Source organism: Rana temporaria, chromosome 7 (genome assembly GCF_905171775.1).
Source record: "Rana temporaria chromosome 7, aRanTem1.1, whole genome shotgun sequence".
NCBI lineage: Eukaryota > Metazoa > Chordata > Amphibia > Anura > Ranidae > Rana > Rana temporaria.
This window is the reverse complement of record NC_053495.1, coordinates 136,057,165-136,077,835: the sequence shown is the minus strand read 5'-3', so window position 1 is coordinate 136,077,835 and position 20,671 is coordinate 136,057,165. Positions and strand designations below refer to the sequence as shown.

The 20,671-nt window shown below is 46.4% G+C and overlaps 1 protein-coding gene across 1 annotated transcript in view; it reads left to right on the top strand.

Annotated features, from left to right (window-relative positions):
- The first annotated feature begins 744 nt into the window (after positions 1–744).
- Positions 745–20,671, top strand: part of ABCD3 (ATP binding cassette subfamily D member 3) — a 107,010-nt gene continuing 87,083 nt past the window's right edge. Inside the window, exon 1 of the mRNA XM_040359990.1 lies at positions 745–928. Coding sequence (XP_040215924.1) covers positions 828–928 — 101 coding nt within the window. The 5' untranslated portion in view covers positions 745–827. The remainder of the gene's footprint in view (positions 929–20,671) is intronic.

Sequence of the window (20,671 nt, the reverse complement as noted above, 5' to 3'; positions counted from 1 at the left end):
CACTGTCCTGTCACTGTTGCCTGCCATGTATGAATATAAACACTGTCCTGTCACTGTTGCCCGACATGTATGAATATAAACACTGTCCTGTCACTGTTGCCCACCATGTATGAATATAAACACTGTCCTGTCACTGTTGCCCACCATGTATGAATATAAACACTGTCCTGTCACTGTTGCCCCGCCATGTATGAAAATAAACACTGTCCTGTCACTGTTGCCCCGCCATGTATGAAAATAAACACTGTCCTGTCACTGTTGCCCCGCCATGTATGAAAATAAACACTGTCCTGTCACTGTTGCCCGACATGTATGAATATAAACACTGTCCTGACACTGTTACCCGCCATGTATGAATATAAACACTGTCCTGTCACTGTTGCCCCGCCATGTATGAATATAAACACTGTCCTGTCACTGTTGCCCGCCATGTATGAATATAAACACTGTCCTGACACTGTTACCCGCCATGTATGAATATAAACACTGTCCCGCCACATAAAGCTCGGCGCTCTCCTTATTCCCCGTGTGATCTGAGGCCGGCGCATGTGCACATCTCTATGGTGGGTGATTGAGGCAGGCGAGGGGGTCATTGCTGTGCTCTCAGCCCCTCTCAGGTCAGGTGACGATCAAGTTCATTGTAGTGGGAACAGTAGAACGAGGAGGCGGGGGACAGAATTTACTGCTGCACCGACTCCACCCCCTAACCTTGCAGCCAAGCCGTCGTTATGGAGATGACATGATGGGCGGGGTTCGCAGAGTTCCCAGCATGCTACGGTTCCCTGACCGGCTTCCCCTCTAGCCCTCCTCCTCTTCTGACAGTGACCATGGCGCCGGTGTACAGCAAGTACCTGACAGCTCGCAACTCCTCGGCGGCCGGGGCGGCGCTCCTTCTTCTCTACCTGATCAAGCGGCTAAAAGGCAGCGGGTGAGGACACCGAGCGGGGGAGGGGAGGGAGAGGTGTCACCACAGGTCCCAGCATGCATGGCCTGCCTCATACAGAGCTGTGCAGGGTTCTCAGGGACTGTGTATAGTGAGGAGGACCTGTCAAGTCTCAGGAGAGCTTTCCATTGACCTCCTCATGTATCCTGACAGGTTATCTGAGGTCAGGGGTCACTGGAGGGTGACAGGTGGCTCTGTCCCGGTTCTCATTCATTGCCTTCCATGATAAATAGTGTGCAGTGTGTTGTGTCACACTTTACTTTTTGTTATTGTAATGTCACAGAAAGTGGGCTCTTGCGCTGATCCCTGTGGGCAATCCTGGCAGGAAGAAATCGCCTGTGACCGGGGCATTACCCACTCACCCCACGGAAGCGCCCCGGTCACAGGTGATTGGCCCACACAGGTGATGGCTTCCCGGTGATATGGATCCTATCTTGAACACGCCTGAGCTCATCACACAATGGCTCTTTATTTACTTATAGTCATTGGAATATGCTGCATTTTTATAGAGCGCGTCGCACCTCAATGCAGAGTTCTAGTGTCAACCGGGAACATAGAAAACCATTATTTTCCATGAGCCCCGGTTTGGAGCCAGCGTAGCTCTATGCAGATCAATGGACAGGGTGTTAACAATTCTGAAACGTAAGGGCCACCTTTGCACTGCCAGGGTTAAATGCATTTTTTTTGTCTAGGGTTGTAGTCTCCAAACTGCAGCCCAGGGACCCAAAGCGGCCCTTGACTTTCCTTTACGTGGCCCTTGACTCTCCTTTACGTGGCCCTTGACTCTCCTTTACGTGGCCCTTGACTCTCCTTTACGTGGCCCTTGACTCTCCTTTACGTGGCCCTTGACTCTCCTTTACGTGGCCCTTGACTCTCCTTTACGTGGCCCTTGACTCTCCTTTACGTGGCCCTTGACTCTCCTTTACGTGGCCCTTGACTCTCCTTTACCTGGCCCTTGACTCTCCTTTACCTGGCCCTTGACTCTCCTTTACCTGGCCCTTGACTCTCCTTTACCTGGCCCTTGACTCTCCTTTACCTGGCCCTTGACTCTCCTTTACCTGGCCCTTGACTCTCCTTTACCTGGCCCTTGACTCTCCTTTACCTGGCCCTTGACTCTCCTTTACCTGGCCCTTGACTCTCCTTTACCTGGCCCTTGACTCTCCGTTACCTGGCCCTTGACTCTCCGTTACCTGGCCCTTGACTCTCCGTTACCTGGCCCTTGGGGCGTTATTCCACTAACTGACAACAATAGTGGAGCATTTTTCTTCTTATTAACAATGGGGTGCTATTTCTCCCATTTTCTACTTCCACAGTAAATTGGCCCCTTTTCTTAGAAAGTTTGAGGGACCCCTGGTCTAGGGGAATAGTATAAAAAGGTTTTACTTATCCTATATCTTTCTCCAGTGGCTGCTCCTCTCTATGTGAGGGGTGCTCCACAGCCACTTCTCATTGGCACTCCATCTGGTGGTCTCTCTGCCGATCATACAATAGAGGATAAGCAGTCCTGCATTGTAGGCAAGGACACTGAAGGCCTGCCTAGAACCCAGAGCATTCAAGAGTAGAGGAGAGCGTTGGCTGCCAGGGCTTCAAGGGGTAAGGTAATGAACATTATTTTTATTATTTTAAAGCCCCTCTCGGAGATACATTTCCCATTAGAAGTTGTACCCCAGATGGAGGTTTTCAAGGAGAAGTAGGGTCAAAGCTCTATTGGTCTTACTTTTCCTTTTGGTCACGGATAAGCTCCAGCATGTTCACATAGTACACGTGCAGAGCCCGCCAGGAAGTCTGCACGGCGCTGCGCTAATCACAGCCAGAGAGACATTGTCCCGATGCTCGGCTGCAGAGATCGGGAAATGTCTCCCTGGCTGTGATTAGCGCAGCACCGTGCAGACTTCCTGGCGGGCTCTGCACGTGTACTATGCGAACACGCTGGAGCTCATCCTTAGTCTCAGGAATGCAGTAGTTCTGCACTCCTGTGACCTAGGAGTCATCCAACACAGCAGATCCGGTCCAGGCTCTACAGGGATTCTAAAAATGTCAGGATCCACCCTGATGCCTGATCGGCAGCTGGCTCAGGCTCTCAGTGCGCCACTGAGAGCCTGAACCAGCCTCTCCTGCCCCTTCCACAGCCCAGCATTCTAGTGAACACTTGAGGGGCAGAGAGTGGTGACTGACAGCCACAGCCCTGTGCTCAGAGTGGACCCAAGAACTGAGTGATCAGTGGTCTTTGGTCTCTTAGTTCTGGGTGTAGAGGTGATGGGGGGGGGGGGAAATATTACATGTACCTTTTTTTAAATGTGCTATGCTGCATATGAATTGGTGGCCATTACACAGCACACCACGATGTGCATACCATGCACTGTGGTAGGAAAAGGGTCCTGTGCATTTTCAGGTCTGTTGCTTTGCGTTGGCAGCCCAACGTAATGCTTGGAAGCACAAACTGCTTTGCTGCACCTTGCTCTCTGGCTGGTCAGATGTGTCAAAATGACTTTTCACTTGTCTTGTATGGAGCAATAATTCAACTTCTGGCTGTTATCCCAGGCATGCATATTGCTGAATAATCCGATTTTCAGGCATGCTGAAAGCTGATCTGACTGTCTCTGAAGATGGTTGTTACAAGCAAGTGCATCTGGAACCACAACAGTGTGAAATTGTCCTTGGGCTCCATTCACACCTATGCATTTTTAGTGCCTTGTGCAGCTTTGCACTACAGAACGTGTTCCATGGGAAACCATGTTATATGGACTGTAGTGCAAAAAGCACTAAAAATGCACAGGTGTGACTCCAGCCTTAGTGTCTGATAGTGTTCCTGACTTCTCAGGCCGGCCAATACACGGAGCGCATTTCTTTCCTGTAACTGTTGTATTTTCCCAGCAGGGATAGCTGAATTCAGTAATTATTGCTAGCGGATAACCCAGCTGATACGATAATCGTATGTAAAATCCAACAGGCTGGTTGTACCCAAGCTGATCGATCAACTTGGGTACATTCAGCCTGCTCATACATGGTTCGAATCTCGGCCGGTTCAGCAGACTCAAACCATCTATGGCAGGCCTGAGAAAGTGGGAGGGGTCAGGCAGGTGACAGGGTAACATCAGTTTTTAAGCTGGAGTCACACCCTTTGACGTGGATTATACGGCACATGTTAACATGCGTTATCTTAATACTGCTCATTAGTTTTATTGGGCTGCCAATTAGTGGTGCACCAAAATGAAAATTCCGGTGCTGAAACGAAATCTGAAAATTCAGGATGCACTTGGCCAAAAACCGAAATGGACAGTTTAAAAAATAAAATATAAAATTGTAAATGTAATTGTGACTGGCCTTCTAGCATATCGGTCTGTGGGGCGCGTTCTAGCATATCGGTCTGTGGGGCGTGTTCTAGCATATCGGTCTGTGGGGCGCGTTCTAGCATATCGGTCTGTGGGGCGCGTTCTAGCATATCGGTCTGTGGGGCGCGTTCTAGCATATCGGTCTGTGGGGCGCGTTCTAGCATATCGGTCTGTGGGGCGCGTTCTAGCATGGCGGTCTGTGGGGCGCGTTCTAGCATGGCGGTCCGTGGGGCCGCGTTCTAGCATGGCGGTCCGTGGGGCCGCATTCTAGCATAGCGGTCCGTGGGGCCGCGTTCTAGCATAGCGGTCCGTGGGGCCGCGTTCTAGCATAGCGGTCCGTGGGGCCGCGTTCTAGCATAGCGGTCCGTGGGGCCGCGTTCTAGCATAGCGGTCAGTGGGGCGCGTTCTAGCATAGCGGTCAGTGGGGCGCGTTCTAGCATAGCGGTCAGTGGGGCGCGTTCTAGCATAGCGGTCAGTGGGGCGCGTTCTAGCATAGCGGTCAGTGGGGCGCGTTCTTGCATAGCGGTCAGTGGGGCGCGTTCTTGCATAGCGTTCTTGCATAGCGTTCTAGCATAGCGGTCAGTGGGGCGCGTTCTTGCATAGCGGTCAGTGGGGCGCGTTCTTGCATAGAGGTCAGTGGGGCGCGTTCTAGCATAGCGGTCAGTGGGGCGCGTTCTAGCATAGCGGTCAGTGGGGCGCGTTCTTGCATAGCGGTCAGTGGGGCGCGTTCTTGCATAGCGTTCTTGCATAGCGTTCTAGCATAGCGGTCAGTGGGGCGCGTTCTTGCATAGCGGTCAGTGGGGCGCGTTCTAGCATAGCGGTCAGTGGGGCGCGTTCTTGCATAGCGTTCTTGCATAGCGGTCAGTGGGGCGCGTTCTAGCATAGCGGTCAGTGGGGCGCGTTCTAGCATAGCGGTCAGTGGGGCGCGTTCTTGCATAGCGGTCAGTGGGGCGCGTTCTTGCATAGCGTTCTTGCATAGCGTTCTAGCATAGCTGTCAGTGGGGCGCGTTCTTGCATAGCGGTCAGTGGGGCGCGTTCTTGCATAGCGTTCTAGCATAGCGGTCAGTGGGGCGCGTTCTAGCATAGCGGTCAGTGGGGCGCGTTCTTGCATAGCGGTCAGTGGGGCGCGTTCTAGCATAGCGGTCAGTGGGGCGCGTTCTAGCATAGCGGTCAGTGGGGCGCGTTCTAGCATAGCGGTCAGTGGGGCGCGTTCTTGCATAGCGGTCAGTGGGGCGCGTTCTTGCATAGCGTTCTTGCATAGCGTTCTAGCATAGCGGTCAGTGGGGCGCGTTCTTGCATAGCGGTCAGTGGGGCGCGTTCTTGCATAGCGTTCTAGCATAGCGGTCAGTGGGGCGCGTTCTAGCATAGCGGTCAGTGGGGCGCGTTCTTGCATAGCGTTCTAGCATAGCGGTCAGTGGGGCGCGTTCTAGCATAGCGGTCAGTGGGGCGCGTTCTAGCATAGCGGTCAGTGGGGCGCGTTCTAGCATAGCGGTCAGTGGGGCGCGTTCTAGCATAGCGGTCAGTGGGGCGCGTTCTAGCATAGCGGTCAGTGGGGCGCGTTCTTGCATAGCGGTCAGTGGGGCGCGTTCTTGCATAGCGTTCTTGCATAGCGTTCTAGCATAGCGTTCTTGCATAGCGTTCTAGCATAGCGGTCAGTGGGGCGCGTTCTTGCATAGCGGTCAGTGGGGCGCGTTCTTGCATAGCGTTCTAGCATAGCGGTCAGTGGGGCGCGTTCTTGCATAGCGTTCTAGCATAGCGGTCAGTGGGGCGCGTTCTAGCATAGCGGTCAGTGGGGCGCGTTCTTGCATAGCGTTCTAGCATAGCGGTCAGTGGGGCGCGTTCTAGCATAGCGGTCAGTGGGGCGCGTTCTAGCATAGCGGTCAGTGGGGCGCGTTCTAGCATAGCGGTCAGTGGGGCGCTTTCTAGCATAGCGGTCAGTGGGGCGCTTTCTAGCATAGCGGTCAGTGGGGCGCAGCGTGCATTTTTCTGCAATTTTTTTTAATCTATTGACAAAACTCCAATGACCCTATTTTCGCCCAATTATATCTGTGCCCCCTACTGCCAATGTACCACAACAGTAGTTTTAGGTTCCATGCACCTTTTTTATCCACACACCACAAAGTGCAGATCTGTTCTGCATTGGAGATCATGGACACAGGTTGTATGGCAGAGAAATCTTGCAGAAATAGTATTCCATATGCATGTCATATTTGTGCGAACGTTTACATGCGTACAACATCATTTGACCCTATTGGCCGCCATTGCTCAGGGCCGACCTGTAAATGCCAACATGTTATAGGCTGCATTGTGTGGTGACTGCTGGTTACAAAATATTGATGTTTACATCTTGCCGTGTGAATGAATCATTTATGTATCGGCGGTGCCGTGTGCAGAATGACCGTCTCTACATTTTGCTTCACATGTATTTCCTTTAAATCAAGATGGGAATAAAGTATTGCAGTTACAGATCACTGCAGCGCTCACGTCTGCTTTGTTGTTGGCATATGCTGAATGGCTTAAAGGAACACTAAAGGTTCGTTTTTTATTAGATCAATTGATTGCTGTAAGCAAGAGCATTTAAATATCACTTACCTCGTTTTTCCTTTTGACCTCCAAAATACAGTAATCCAGGTTTGAAAATGCCATTTCCTTTCTCTCCTCTTCTTGCTTTCCACCAGCATCTGAGCCGTTTTGCATGGTGGAAAGCAGAATGTGCTCACCCCCTCCCTATGACTACAGCCCTGCGTGAAGATGCTCTCGTATCCCTCACAGGCATGAAGGCTAAGCCTAATGGGAACTGTAGTTCTCATTAGGCCGTGATGTAGCAAGAATGAATGCGCACCGCAAACCAGGAAGTCAGTGAGAATAATGATTCAAGAGTGCTGGAGGTGAATAAAACAGCTCGATTTCAACAGGTATCAAACTAGTTATAACGCAAAACATTACTTTTTACTTTATCAGCTACTGTCAGACTTTAATTTAAGAGGAAAATATGTTTGTCTTTACAACCCCTTTAAGGATTGTTTCTCAAAGTACCCACAAACTTATGAAACTTATTCAATGAGCGGTTTTCCTGAACATTCTCATTGGCTGGTCAGATGTGTCAAAACCTCTTGTATTTACCCATTTTTTTTCCTCTGTTATTGCTGGAAAACACAATGTAATATATTGGCTGTTTTCCCAGTTTATATTGCCAAATAGTTGAATCAGCAATTTTCAGGCATGATTGAAGACGGGTGTCATAAACGAGTGCTCCTTTTTATTAATGTACACGTGAGTTTATGACTTGCAGTGCCGCTACAGGTCATCGCTGAGCAAAAAGTGCAATAGTGTGACCTCTGTGGATTAAGATGGAGAAAAGAGATGCAATGCTGTGCACTGCAGGTGAACTTGCTCCAGGGCTTAGTAAATGAGATAAAGCTTCACTTTGCAAAGAATACTCAATCACATGCAAGGAAAATAAACAGAGTTTATGTTTTCACTTGATATAATGATAGAAATCAGCAGAGCTTCCCCTCAGATCTAGCACAACTACACTTAAAGTGCACACTAGATTTGCATTTAGTAAATCAACCTCATTGTCATATTAATGCCCTTTATTTTTAGACAAAGGAAAATGTTGTGTTTTTTTTTTATTTGCAAATCCTTACTCCAAGTACACTGAGCTGTTGCTTATTCTGTTTTCATGATAGATTAACTGTGTTAAATTACTCTAGGAGGATTAGGAATGTTGGGCTGGAACTTTCACCTTACTTAACACAGGTTTAACCTGATCCCAATTCCCATTAAAGGGGTTGTAAAGGTAAAACATTTTTTTTCCTAAATGGCTTCCTTTACCTTAGTGCAGTCCTCCTTCACTTACCTCATCCTTCCATTTTGCTTTTAAATGTCCTTATTTCTTCTGAGAAAACTCACTTCCTGTTCTTCTGTCTGTAACTCCACACAGTAATGCGAGGCTTTCCCCCTGGTGTGGAATAAAACAACACACTGACACTGTCCATTCCTCCCCACCCCTTAAAAAAAAAAAAAAAAAAAAAAAAAGAAGAAAGCATTGTAAAAAAAATAAAATTAAAAATTAAACAAATTGTAAAAAATAAATAAAAAGAATTGTAAAAAAAAAAAAAAAAAAAAATACTGACACATGTGCCACTGTCACATGAGATTTAAAAAAGTATCGGTATCGGCGAGTACTTGATAAAGTATCGGTACTTGTACTCGGTCCTAAAAAAGTGGTATCGGGACAACACTAGTATTGACGTACTTACGTGTTTTTCAGCTCTTTAGCACCACCCTTTGGGCACCTTCTGCTAATGTTGTATTTGCTGAGCATTGCTTCCCCGAGCACTTTGTCTTGTATACACATGCTCGGAAAATCCGACGAAAGAACGTCGTCTGGAAAAGGTTAAAACCTGCCATTTGACAGCAATTGTCCGATGGAGCGTACACACGGTCGGATTTTCCGACCAACAGGCTTTCAACACTCAATTCCTGTCGGAAAATCCGATTGTGTGTACGAGGCTTTGTAGTTGGCTGCCCACCTACACAGCATGATTCTATTGGCTGCCCACCTACACAGCATGATTCTATTGGCTGCCCACCTACACAGCATGATTCTATTGGCTGCCCACCTACACAGCATGATTCTATTGGCTGCCCACCTACACAGCATGATTCTATTGGCTGCCCACCTACACAGCATGATTCTATTGGCTGCCCACCTACACAGCATGATTCTATTGGCTGCCCACCTACACAGCATGATTATATTGGCTGCCCACCTACACAGCATGATTCTATTGGCTGCCCACCTACACAGCATGATTCTATTGGCTGCCCACCTACACAGCATGATTCTATTGGCTGCCCACCTACACAGCATGATTCTATTGGCTGCCCACCTACACAGCATGATTCTATTGGCTGCCCACCTACACAGCATGATTCTATTGGCTGCCCACCTACACAGCATGATTATATTGGCTGCCCACCTACACAGCATGATTATATTGGCTGCCCACCTACACAGCATGATTATATTGGCTGCCCACCTACACAGCATGATTATATTGGCTGCCCACCTACACAGCATGATTCTATTGGCTGCCCACCTAAACCGCATGATTCTAGATAGCCAAATAAGAATGTATCTTCTAGAATCTGTGATGTCTTCCTTGTTTTCAGTAGTGCATAGTATAGAAAGACTGACCACATAATATAGTAAGCCAACTGTAGAAAATCCATCACTTAGGATAAAAGAGTTGTGCACAGGAGAAACCAAACAAAGCTACAGCTAAGGGCAAATCGGTAGTATTTGTAATGTAGGGATTGAGTACCCGGTCATATATGTTCCAATAAGATTGTGCATAGTGTGAGTATTTCCATCTCCTTTGTCATAAGACAATATTTCTTAGTCTTCTCTTATGGGGAAATGTAATTCCCAGCTCACTGTGTTGCAGCGTCATGATAAGAAAAAGTGTCTGTCTAAGCTGCTTTAGAGAATGGAATTCCAGCCTCAATGCAGGGGAATGGGACAAAGAATCTACTATGGTGAGTTAAACAGATCTCGTTGTGTTTGCTCTGAGTCTCAGAATTTGAGGCCTTGCCATCTATTCAAATTTTTTTTCCTGTTGACGCCTTTTTTTAGGATTTCATGTTAGAACGGAGTATTTTTGTGCTGCTCAGGTGGTGAGTTTTTTTTTTTGTTAAAGTGAACCTGTGCCCAAAAATAAGGATAATAAAGTATTTCTATATTCTGAACAAGCAGTAAAGGCTTTCTAAAGTGTATTTCCACCTTTTTGTTGTCCATTTTTTGAATCCCCCACTATACAGTTGCGTTTTCACTCCCACAACATACCTTAAATCGGTGGACCTGGTGCCATATGTGGCCCTTTGCTTGTCTTAATCTATTCATCTATTGAGGCACTATTTCTTTTACTGCCACTAGGGGTGCAACGGATCAAAAAACTCACGGATCGGATCGATCCTCGGATCAGGAGTCACGGATCGGATCATTTTCGGATCAGCAAAAAAAAAAAAAAGACAAATCTTGTTACACCCACCAGAGTTTTAGATTTCACAGTTCTTCTCAACATAAAACGGAGCTTATGTGCTTAAATACAATGTTTGGAAATCCGACGGACTGTTTATTGCTAATGTGACAGAACACCTCCTGATTTTCACATTTAAACAGTCCGTCAGATTTACAAATACTGTATTTAAGCGTATAAGCTCTGTTTTGTGTTGAAATAACTGCATCTCGCAATACTTATATGTGCAGCCAAGTGGAAGTCGCAGCCCCATGTACGAAAGTGGTGTCACCAGTTCCCTACTGTGACCTGAACTATCCCAATCATCAGATCCCTTTAGTGTCATTGATCAGCGGGCTGAGTGTCTAGTGAAAATCCCCCCTACGTGCTCAGTCCATACAGATCCCCCCGATCGCCTCCTCTCTCTTCCCTGGCAAGCAGCAGGACGCCTGGTGCGGCGGCAGCGGCTCCCCGTGTCGATTCCTCAAGGTGCAGCATGGAGCTCATCGCTGGGCTGTTAGGAGTCAATGACATATTGAGCTCAAGTGCCCACAAACTTCCGAGGAGCAGCCTGCATCCCCCGCGCCGGGTGAACCTCGATGGCCGCCGCTTCGATAGCTAGGCCGAAGCCGCGGCCTTTCCTATGGACCGGGAGGCCTGTGGATCGCCGTGTGTCCCGACCCGAAGGTGCTGATCCGTACGGATCAGTTGCACCCCTAGTGACAATACTTGATGTGTTCCCACTGTCGTATGGCATTCTTGTGCCACAGTGCCTACACACCGTCACGTTTTTTTCCACTAACCTCTTTCCTTCATCATTATATTTGACAGGGAAGCCAAAATGCTCCCATACAGGGGATTTAAATGACGCGGGGCATTCAAGCTCCTCCGTTCGCCATGACCACGCTGTGTGTGGACTGAACATGCGCAAATTATTATTGTTTTTTTTTTTTAGAAAACAATCCTCGGATCACGTGTGTGCGGTTCGGATCAATCTTTTTCGGTTCGGATCACGGATCAATGACGATCCGTTGCACCCCTAACTGCCACCAACCAAACCAAGGGGCACTATTCATTTCACTGCCTCCAACCAAGGGGCACTATTCCTTTGACTGCCTCCAACCAAGGGGTCTATTCAGACACAGAGCTGCGGTTCAGCCCCACCCCTTCTCTCTCTCTCTCTCTCTCTCTCTCTCTCTCTCTCTCTCTCTCTCTCTCTCTCTCTCTCTCTCTCTCTCTCTCTCTCTCTCTCTCTCTCTCTCTCTCTCTCTCTCTCTCTCTCTCTCTCTCTCTCTCTCTCTCTCTCTCTCTCTCTCTCTCTCTCTCTCTCTCTCTCTCTCTCTCTCTCTCTCTCTCTCTCTCTCTCTCTTCCGCTGCTGTCAAAGTCAGTTAGCCAATGACGCCATTGCTGTGTCTAAGCAAATCAGGAGGGAGAGTCCCGGAAGGCTGAGGGACTCGTGGACATCACTGGACAGAGAATGGGGCTCAGGTAAGCATGAGGGGGGCTTCTGCACACAGAAGGCTTTTTATCTTGATGCATTAGGATAAAAAACTTCTGCCTTTACAACACCTCTTAATGTGGGCACCACTCTAGTACATTGCCCAGCTGCCACCTGCTATAAAGTTTGACAGGCTGAAGGCAGCAGCACTTGTACCTTCCAGGTGCAGGCGATGGGCGGTCCTATTGGTACGTTTTTTAAAAGTTCTCTGGTTTGTGTACAAGACTTTGCCTCTTCTTACACTGGAAAGGAAGTAAATCTGGAGATGAGTAGCTCACCACCAGCATGTGATATCACCATGAATTATCTGTATACTGGTCATCCAATAAAATGATTGTGAAAATGTGTAGGGATGTCCCCATTATTACCAAATAACAGTAGTTGTTCCCTTTTTTATTTTTTACCATTAATGTTGTTTCAGCTTTGTTCCTGTAGAGTGTATATATCATGACATGTATCTTGTGACTTGCTGTACTTGCGTCCAGTACATGGTATTGTAGAACTGGCATCTGCTGAACGCCAACCAAACCAAAGGTGACCTTTCAATGTTGTGAGGATGAACCACACGATATGTACCAACTGGCTTTCTGGTCGTTATTTAGGCAGTTTTATTTTTGTGATCATGCTCAGATCTTCTATTTTAGGCCCCTTTCAAACAGTTGGACCGTTCAGGTCCGCCTGTCATATTTGTTGGCGGACCTGAACAGCCGCTCCATACATCTCTATGGAGCGTCGGATGTCGGCAGAGACATGTCCGCTGACATCCGATCTGCTAAAATCAGACGGATGGCGATACGTCGCTATCCGTCCATGGCGGATCGGGTGAGATCTGATGAAAACGGACATGCTGCCCGTTTTCATCAGATCTCTCCATAGGAGACAGCGGTGCTGCACAAGCCCCTCCCCGCTCAGTGATCAGAGAGGGACTTGTCATCCGCCGGCTCAGCGGGGATCCATGGAGAGATCTTCCACTGAGCTGGCGGACTCCGCTGAGACAGAGTCCGGTCAGAGTTTAGGTCTACATTCCAATTCATGGTACAACTTGTATTTGGCATAGTTGAGGGCAAACAGGCGGGGGAAGCTGCATAGTTACAGAAACAGTGTTTTTATCATTTGGGATTAAAGTTTTACATGAATAAATAAAAGCTGATCAATGTAATCATCCCTGTCATGGATGACGGAAGGCGGGAGAAGCTCCATACTGTAACAGCTCAGAGAAAACACAAGCTGGTGGAAGATGTGGTCATTCAAGTTTACTATCATTACAAGATTAAGACTGGGTTCACACTATTGAGAATTGGATGAGGATTTCTCCACATCCAATTTGCATGTCTGTAGATTGTGCCTGGTCTCTATGGAGCCAGTTTACACATCTCCAGGGCTGCTGCAGAGCGAATTGCACAGGAGACCTGTGCGTCTTCTGGTCCATTTCAGGTCCGAAATGCAGCCAAAAATTCAAAGCGAAGTCGGACCTGAAACGGTGAACAGGGATGCACCGTACCCCTGCTGTGAGCTACTCTGTACGGCAGTGTGAACCCAGCCTTAAAGTGTAAGTAAACCCACCTGTCATTTTCAGGCAAGGAAGCTGCCATCTTGGCCTATGTTTAATCTCCAACTGCCATGATGCTGCACATCAGTTGACACCAGCCATTGGATGGTTTGACAGTTTGGTTGAGAGCACAACCAATGTGACAGTTAGCAATCCCGGCATGCCGGAAATGTAACTGCTTTTTGAAACTGTTAAATCGATGGGTTTACTTCCGCTTTAAATTTGGTTCACACCAATGCATCTTTGAGTGCGTTTTGCAGTAACACACTACAGTCCATTTAACATGGTTTCCTATAAATCTAGTGCATTTTGAACCAGTGCGGTTTTTCATTTGTTTGGCTAATGGAAAAGTATGACAGTTTTGTAAATGGAGTGCAACTTTGATGCAACTTTATACTCTCTGGCACTCAAGTCGCATCCAAGTTGCATTCCATGAACAGAACTATCATACTTTCCTATTAGGCAAAAGAAAAATGCATGTTCAAAAATGCACAACGAGACGGAAAATTGCATCAACAGCAACCTGCAATGATGTGAACCTAGCCTTACATTAATTCTTATCCATAGGCCTTTCTAACTCCTCACAATCTACTGTATATTTTTTGTGATTTATCTATTCATTTGCAGCAGTCACAGGAACCCCCACCCAGAAGAATTGGCATTACATAGCTGGCAGAGGAACTAGAAGCCCACAAAGATGTGAAAAATGGGACAGTAATGTTGTAGTATTTTCACAAAGATCCTTTAAAGTGGAGGTCCACTCAAAAAAAAAAAAAAAAAAAAAAAAAAAAAAATGTACTTGCCAAAAATGGTGGTTGCTATGCGGAAGTTCCTAATCTGCCTCTTCCCATACCGCGGCAGGTCTTCTTCCTCGTCCTCGTCCTCCCCGCGTTGTCTTCTGGGGAAGGGGGTGCGCTGCCTTCTGGGAACTGTGTGTATCCCAGAAAGCAGCCGCCCATTCACAAAAGTGCCGCAAGACTACCGCATGCGCAGTAGGAAACGGGCAGTGAAGCCGTAAGGATGGCAGCACCGGGAGGGGGGGGGGGGGGGAAGACATTGCGGGTGCCTAGGACAGGTAAGTGACCTTATTAAAAGTCAGCAGCTACAGTGCCTGTAACCATGCTTTAATGCAGTCTTCTCCAAACTGGATGCGGCCCTTTGCTCGCCTTTGTCTGGCCCTTAGGGTATATTAATCAGACTAAAACCAATGATGGGGCACTGTTTTACTCCCACTGATACCGGACACTTTTCTACTCCTGCTGGCCCCCGTAAAACCCGAAAGGACAATAAACTGGCCCTTTTGGAAAATTTGGAGAGTCCTGCTTGAGGGAATGTGGATAGGATATTCCATTAAACACTGGCTCTGCCGCACAGAGTTAATTGATGAGCATGCATTTTGTTACTTGATTTTTTTTTTTTTCAGGATTGGATTCATACGTATTATACTTGGTAATGTCACTGTAACCTTTTATCTAGTTTACTTCTATCACTGTAATCCTTTTCCTTTGGCAACCATCTGGAAACCTTATCAAATCTATATATCTTTAGGACAGTCCGATGTCCCAACTTCACTCTGTATTATTAACTAGGTGTGGATTTCTAGTATTGCCTGATGCTTTGAAAACAAAGGTTAAAAACCTTTCATAAACCTGGCAGAAACCGCAAACCCTAAACCAGGGCTGGTTCATAATTTCTGCATTTGGATGAATTTTTGCATATGCGTTTACATGAGGTGTTGCTGCGTTCCAGTGTGGTGTTTTTTCTTTTTTATGTTGACACTTGAAAAATCTTTGTCTTCATTCAGGACAATGTGTGTTCTGGAGCGTTTACGTACGATTTTATGCGTTTCAGATGTGCTCCATTCTGAAAAAATGAGGCTGGCCTTTTGTTGACTGCACTTGTGTATATTGGGGCCTTTGGAATTCATGGAAAACACTGTGCATGCATTTATGATGCACTGTACTGCATCTGGTGTGATCCAGCCCTTTCACATGGGTGACTCTGTGGGATGACTCCGCTGATTTCCCCCCCGAGTAGGTGGATGACGGGTCCGTCTGTGCTCACTGTGCAGAGCGGAGACTTAGGCCTCTTTCACATGGGGCGGATCAGTAATGATCCGCCCCGTGCACCTCCGCTTGCTCAGCGGGGATCACTTCGTTGATCCCCGCTGAGCTGGCGGATGACAGGGCGGTCCCCGCACACTTTGCAGGGACCGCCCTGTCTTTTCTCCGCTCCCCCCTGTGGGGGGATCGGATGAACACGGACCGTATGTCCATGTTCACCCGATCCGCCAGACGGATGGAAAAGTAGGTTTTTCCTCCGTCACACTTTGGCAGATCGGAGCGGGTCGGATGTCAGCGGGCATGTCACCGCTGACATCCGCGGCTCCATAGAGGAGCATGGAGCGCCCGTACAGGTCCGCAAAAAAACCTGACAGGCGGACCTGTACGGACGCTCAATGTGAAATAGCCCTTACAGTCCCGCTCTTCTCTACGGGGAAATCGGGGGGGGGGGGGGGGGGATGGACTGCCTGCCCATTTTCATCCAATCTGCCAGACAGATGGGTGGGAAAAAAAGGGCCAACATTCATCTGGATTTTGTGGACAGGTTAAGATCGGATAGCGGTGGATGTCACCGCTGACATACGCCGCTCCATAAGGGAGCCTGGAGGATCCAATCAGGTCCACCTGAAAAGCTTACAGGTGAACCTGATCAGACAGCCTGTGTTAAAGGGCCCGCTAAAGTTTTTTTTTTTTTTTTTTTTTTTTTTTCCTTAGCATGCTTTCAAAGTGGTTGTAAACCCACAAACAAAACCTGCAAGACAAAAGTATAATGAGCTGAAATATGAAATACTCACCTTAGATCGAAGTCCCTGCACACAGCTCTGACGGCGATCTCGCTCCCAGAGTTATTTCCAATTCTGGTGCTGTGATTGGCCGGAGCCGCAATGACATCACTCCCGCGCATGCGCGCAGGAGCCACCGGTAACGGCACGTCAGCTGAAGCGATGGCAAGAACAAGCCACTGCTTCAGTGCGCATGTGCCAATGACGTACAGGGGTTATCTCCTAAACTGTGCAGGTTTCGGAGATATCCACAGTAGCTACAGGTAAGCCTTATTATAGGCTTGCCTGTACTAAATAGTGGTCTGTAAGTGTTTACAACCGTAAATATTGCTAGCGGCTATAGCAGCCGGACTTTATATTCAAAGTAAATGCCACAGCACTGCCTTCCGATCGTGTGTTGCTGTAATGTGCAGTAAAATGCCTGTTGCCACAATGCACGGGTGGCAATGGACCCTTATGGCCCGTACACACGATCCGAGAATCGGACAAAAAAATGGTTTTAACGCGATCGTACGATAATCGCATTGGTACAGAGCCCGATCATGACAATTCATCCGATATTATTAAATTTTTTTTTATTTTTTTTTATTATTATGTTGAAGCATGAAAATGTTCCTCGTTCGATAACAGATCGTACGATTTTTGTTTAGTCAGTATAGTTGTCGTCCGCAAATACAATTCAAATACATTACTACACATCACATCACTTCCGAATTTTTTTTTATTTTATATTTTTTTTTTTTCTGTCGTATGAGGATTTTCGTGGCTTTAGTAACCTATTCGATTTCTACTTGAGAAAAGTCGGACGATCTGTGGTTCGATTTTCTGATGGTGTGTACGGGCCATCATTTTCAGGAAGAATGTAGACAGTTCTTCTAATGTTTTGATAATGTCTTTCTTTTATATGTGGTAATTCAGTAGCAATGAATAGTGCTGTATCCTGTCCACAACAAACCCATTACGTTGGAGGAAACCTGCGGGCAGGTCATGTTAAAAGTCGCAATATGTCGCATTTGTGTGCAGAGGATGCAGTAAAATCATCCCAATTTATTTCCAGGAGTGGATTACTTCTGATGACAACCGTTTGCTTCAAAGCTGAAGTGTAGATTTTGAAATTTTTACCTCGGTTCATCATTTCAGAACTTTTTTTCACCTTTCAATGTGACCTATAAACTGTACAACTCGCTTGAACAACAAACTGAAATCTTTTGGGTGGAGGGAAGTAAAAATAAAAAAAAATATGGTTGCATAAGGCCCCTTTCAGACGTGCAGACCGTATGTCCGCTTTTTCATCCATCCGTTTGCGGATGAAAAAGGGACATACATTGGTCCCTATGTGATTGCGGGTGTCGGCGAATAAACATCCGCTGACACCCGTAATCACCCGCCTCCGCAAAGATCCGATTTTGCAGACTGAAGAAAACCCTATTTTTTTTCTTCCGTCATCGGATCGGATGAACAAGGACACACGGTCCGTTTTCTTCCGACCCCCCCCCCCCCCCATAGGGGAGAGCGGAGAAAAGACAGGGCGGTCCCTGCACAGTGTGCGGGGACCGCCCTGTCAGCCGTCGGCTCAGCGGGGATATACGGAGCGATCCCTGCTAAGCTTACGGACATTACTGAGCCGCCCCATGTGAAAGGGCCCTAAGTGTGCACACCCTTAAACTAATACTTTGTTGAAGCACCTTTTGATTTTATTACAGCACTCAGTCTTTTTGGGTAAGAGTCTATCAGCATGGCACATCTTCTTCACTTGGCAATATTTGCCCACTCCAAATCTGTCAGATTGCGAGGGCTTCTCCCGTGCACAGCCCTCTTCAGAGCACCCCACAGATTTTCAATCAGATTATGGTCTGGGCTCTGGCTGGGCAATTCCAAAACTTTAATCATCTTCTGGTGAAGCCATTCCTTTAGCCCTGTACACGCGGCCTGGAATCCTGTCTGTTTGAAAACCGTCATTTTTCCTGACGGGATTCCTGCCAATCTTGCCTTGAAAAGCCATGTGTATACACACAGCCACACAAATGACCCCCCGTTCTTTTGAATGGCAAAAACACAGTGACGCAAAGACTATGATGAACCGGCTAAATTACGTTCTATGCTACCACGCATGCGTCGAATTATCTTATATTTTCTCGGCGGGAGAATAGAGAGCAGGTTCTTTATTTATTTTTTTTGCCAGCTTTCCTGGAAAACTGCTAGGGAGCATACACAGGCTTAAAGGGTCACTAAAGGATTTTTTTTTTTTTTTTAAGCTAAATAGCTTCCTTTACCTTACTGCAGTCCTGGTTTCATGTCCTCATTGTTCGTTTTTTTTTTTCTCTGATGTTGCTGTAATTCTGCTCTATTCTGGACACTTCCTGGTTGTCTGTTTTCTGATCACCACAGTACTGGGAGATTCTAGTTTCGTTTTCCAAACCAATACTGCTCTATGGGTCTGTCCAGCACAGAGGCATCAAATAACATGCAAAAACGAAGCTAGATGCAAAAACGCTAACTCACCACTTCCTGGTTAGTGAAGGATGGAGTGAATGGCGTGATGGTCAAGCCTCACTTTCAAACCGGAAGTGACTCTGGATTGAAATAAAAAAGATATGGACAGGTCAGAGATAGTGTATTTTTTGTTATTGGATATATATATATTCTGTATCTCTGGCCTGTCCATATCATTTTTTTTTTTTTTTTTATTTCAATCCTAAGTCACTTCCGGTTTGAAAGTGAGGCTTGACCCTCACACCATACACTCCATCCTTCACTAACCAGGAAGTGGTGCGTTATTGCTGCCACGATTTGAACATGAGGGTCATCCTATGTATTTAAGGGTAAGTGTAGCAAGACGCCAGCACCCCAGATGATGTTCTATTGTAACAAAACATGTCAGGAAGGACTGCTGTCGTCATTGCTGCCCTGATTTTATGAGCTTGTTTTATCACTGCAATATGTGAGTTTCTTTCTTTTAATACATTTTGTGTTATTTATACGGAATTATGCTATGTGCACTCCAATTTTTTCTTTTTCATTGGGATATCTGATGTGCCATCTCTGGGATTTGCTGTGAACCCCTGGATTTCCTTGCCTGAGGTCTTATCTATGATTCCTGGCTTTGAGACATCTGTGGTATACCCTTAAAGTGTATCGTATTTACAATTTCATTTCATTGAGAACTACATGCCATCAGCTGCAATGGCTGACAATATTTCTAGTCTAATTCACAGGAAAATGTAAATGAATGAATGACGTGGCCTTGGGGGAGAGCCCCACATGGCTGTGCTGTTTCCAAATTGTGGGAGCGGGGAGAAGATCCCCCTGCCCACTGTCATAAAGCAGGAAACAATGGTAACGGTAGGTTTCTGCTTGGGAGCATGTTACTCCCTAAATATGGGTATAACATGTAACCTGCTCCAAAGGGTGAACTTGATCTTTAAGATATGTTCCCATTTAATGTGCTGCAAATCATTAACAGGCTTTAGTTGAAGGGTTGATGACTCGTAAGGTGTGGCATTGTGTTCTCTGTACTGATCTGCTGCTTAATTGATTATTTTCGTAGTCCTGAACTCTCTTCTTTTCCAACACATGGATTTCTGCCACTTCGCCTGCACAATGAACGTTGTGCAACTCGGTTTTCCATTTTGGACCTCGGACCTTTTTGGATAAAATACCTTTCAGCTGTAATATAGCTTTCTTTTTAGCTATTTTTTTTTTGATCTATAGCATATTGTCCATCGTTATTTCATTATCTGATCGTTTATTGATGGGATAAGGACACTTTTTTTTTTCCCTCTTGTATATTGCCAGATTAACCAGTCTATTCATCTTGGTATATTCATTAAATAGCTTATATACACCCACCACTAAGGTTCTTTGTTTGGAATGTATCTTTCTGAATATGTTAAATAAGGATTTAGATGTTACTTTTATTCTACAAGATAAACCTGTATTTCCAAGACACACCTAGTGAAATTAAAGTGTTAACAATTGCAGTCATGTAAAGTCTTGTTAAGAATCTTGGCGTTTTAACAAAGAGCAATACTTTTACCTTCATATCTTTTCTGGAACGCTGACTATATTTTTGCAATGGTGCAACCTTTAAATGGAGCAGCTAAATCCAGGAGGCAATGCCAGAATATATCTTAACCACCTCAATACTGGGCACGTTCACCCCCTTCCTGCCCAAGCCATTTTTCAGCTTTCAGCGCTGTCAAAATTGGAATGACAATTGCGCGGTCATGCAATACTGTACCCAAATGAAATGTTTATAATTTTTTCCCCACAAATAGAGCTTTCTTTTGGTGGTGTGTGATCACCTCTGCGGTTTTTATTTATTGCGCTATAAACAAGAGGGACAAGTTTGAAAAAAAAAAACCACTATTTTTAACTTTGTGCTATAATAAATATGCAATTTTTTTTTTTTTTTTTATGAACACATTTTTTCCTCCGGTTAGGCCGATATGTATTCTTCTACATATTCGCAATAAGC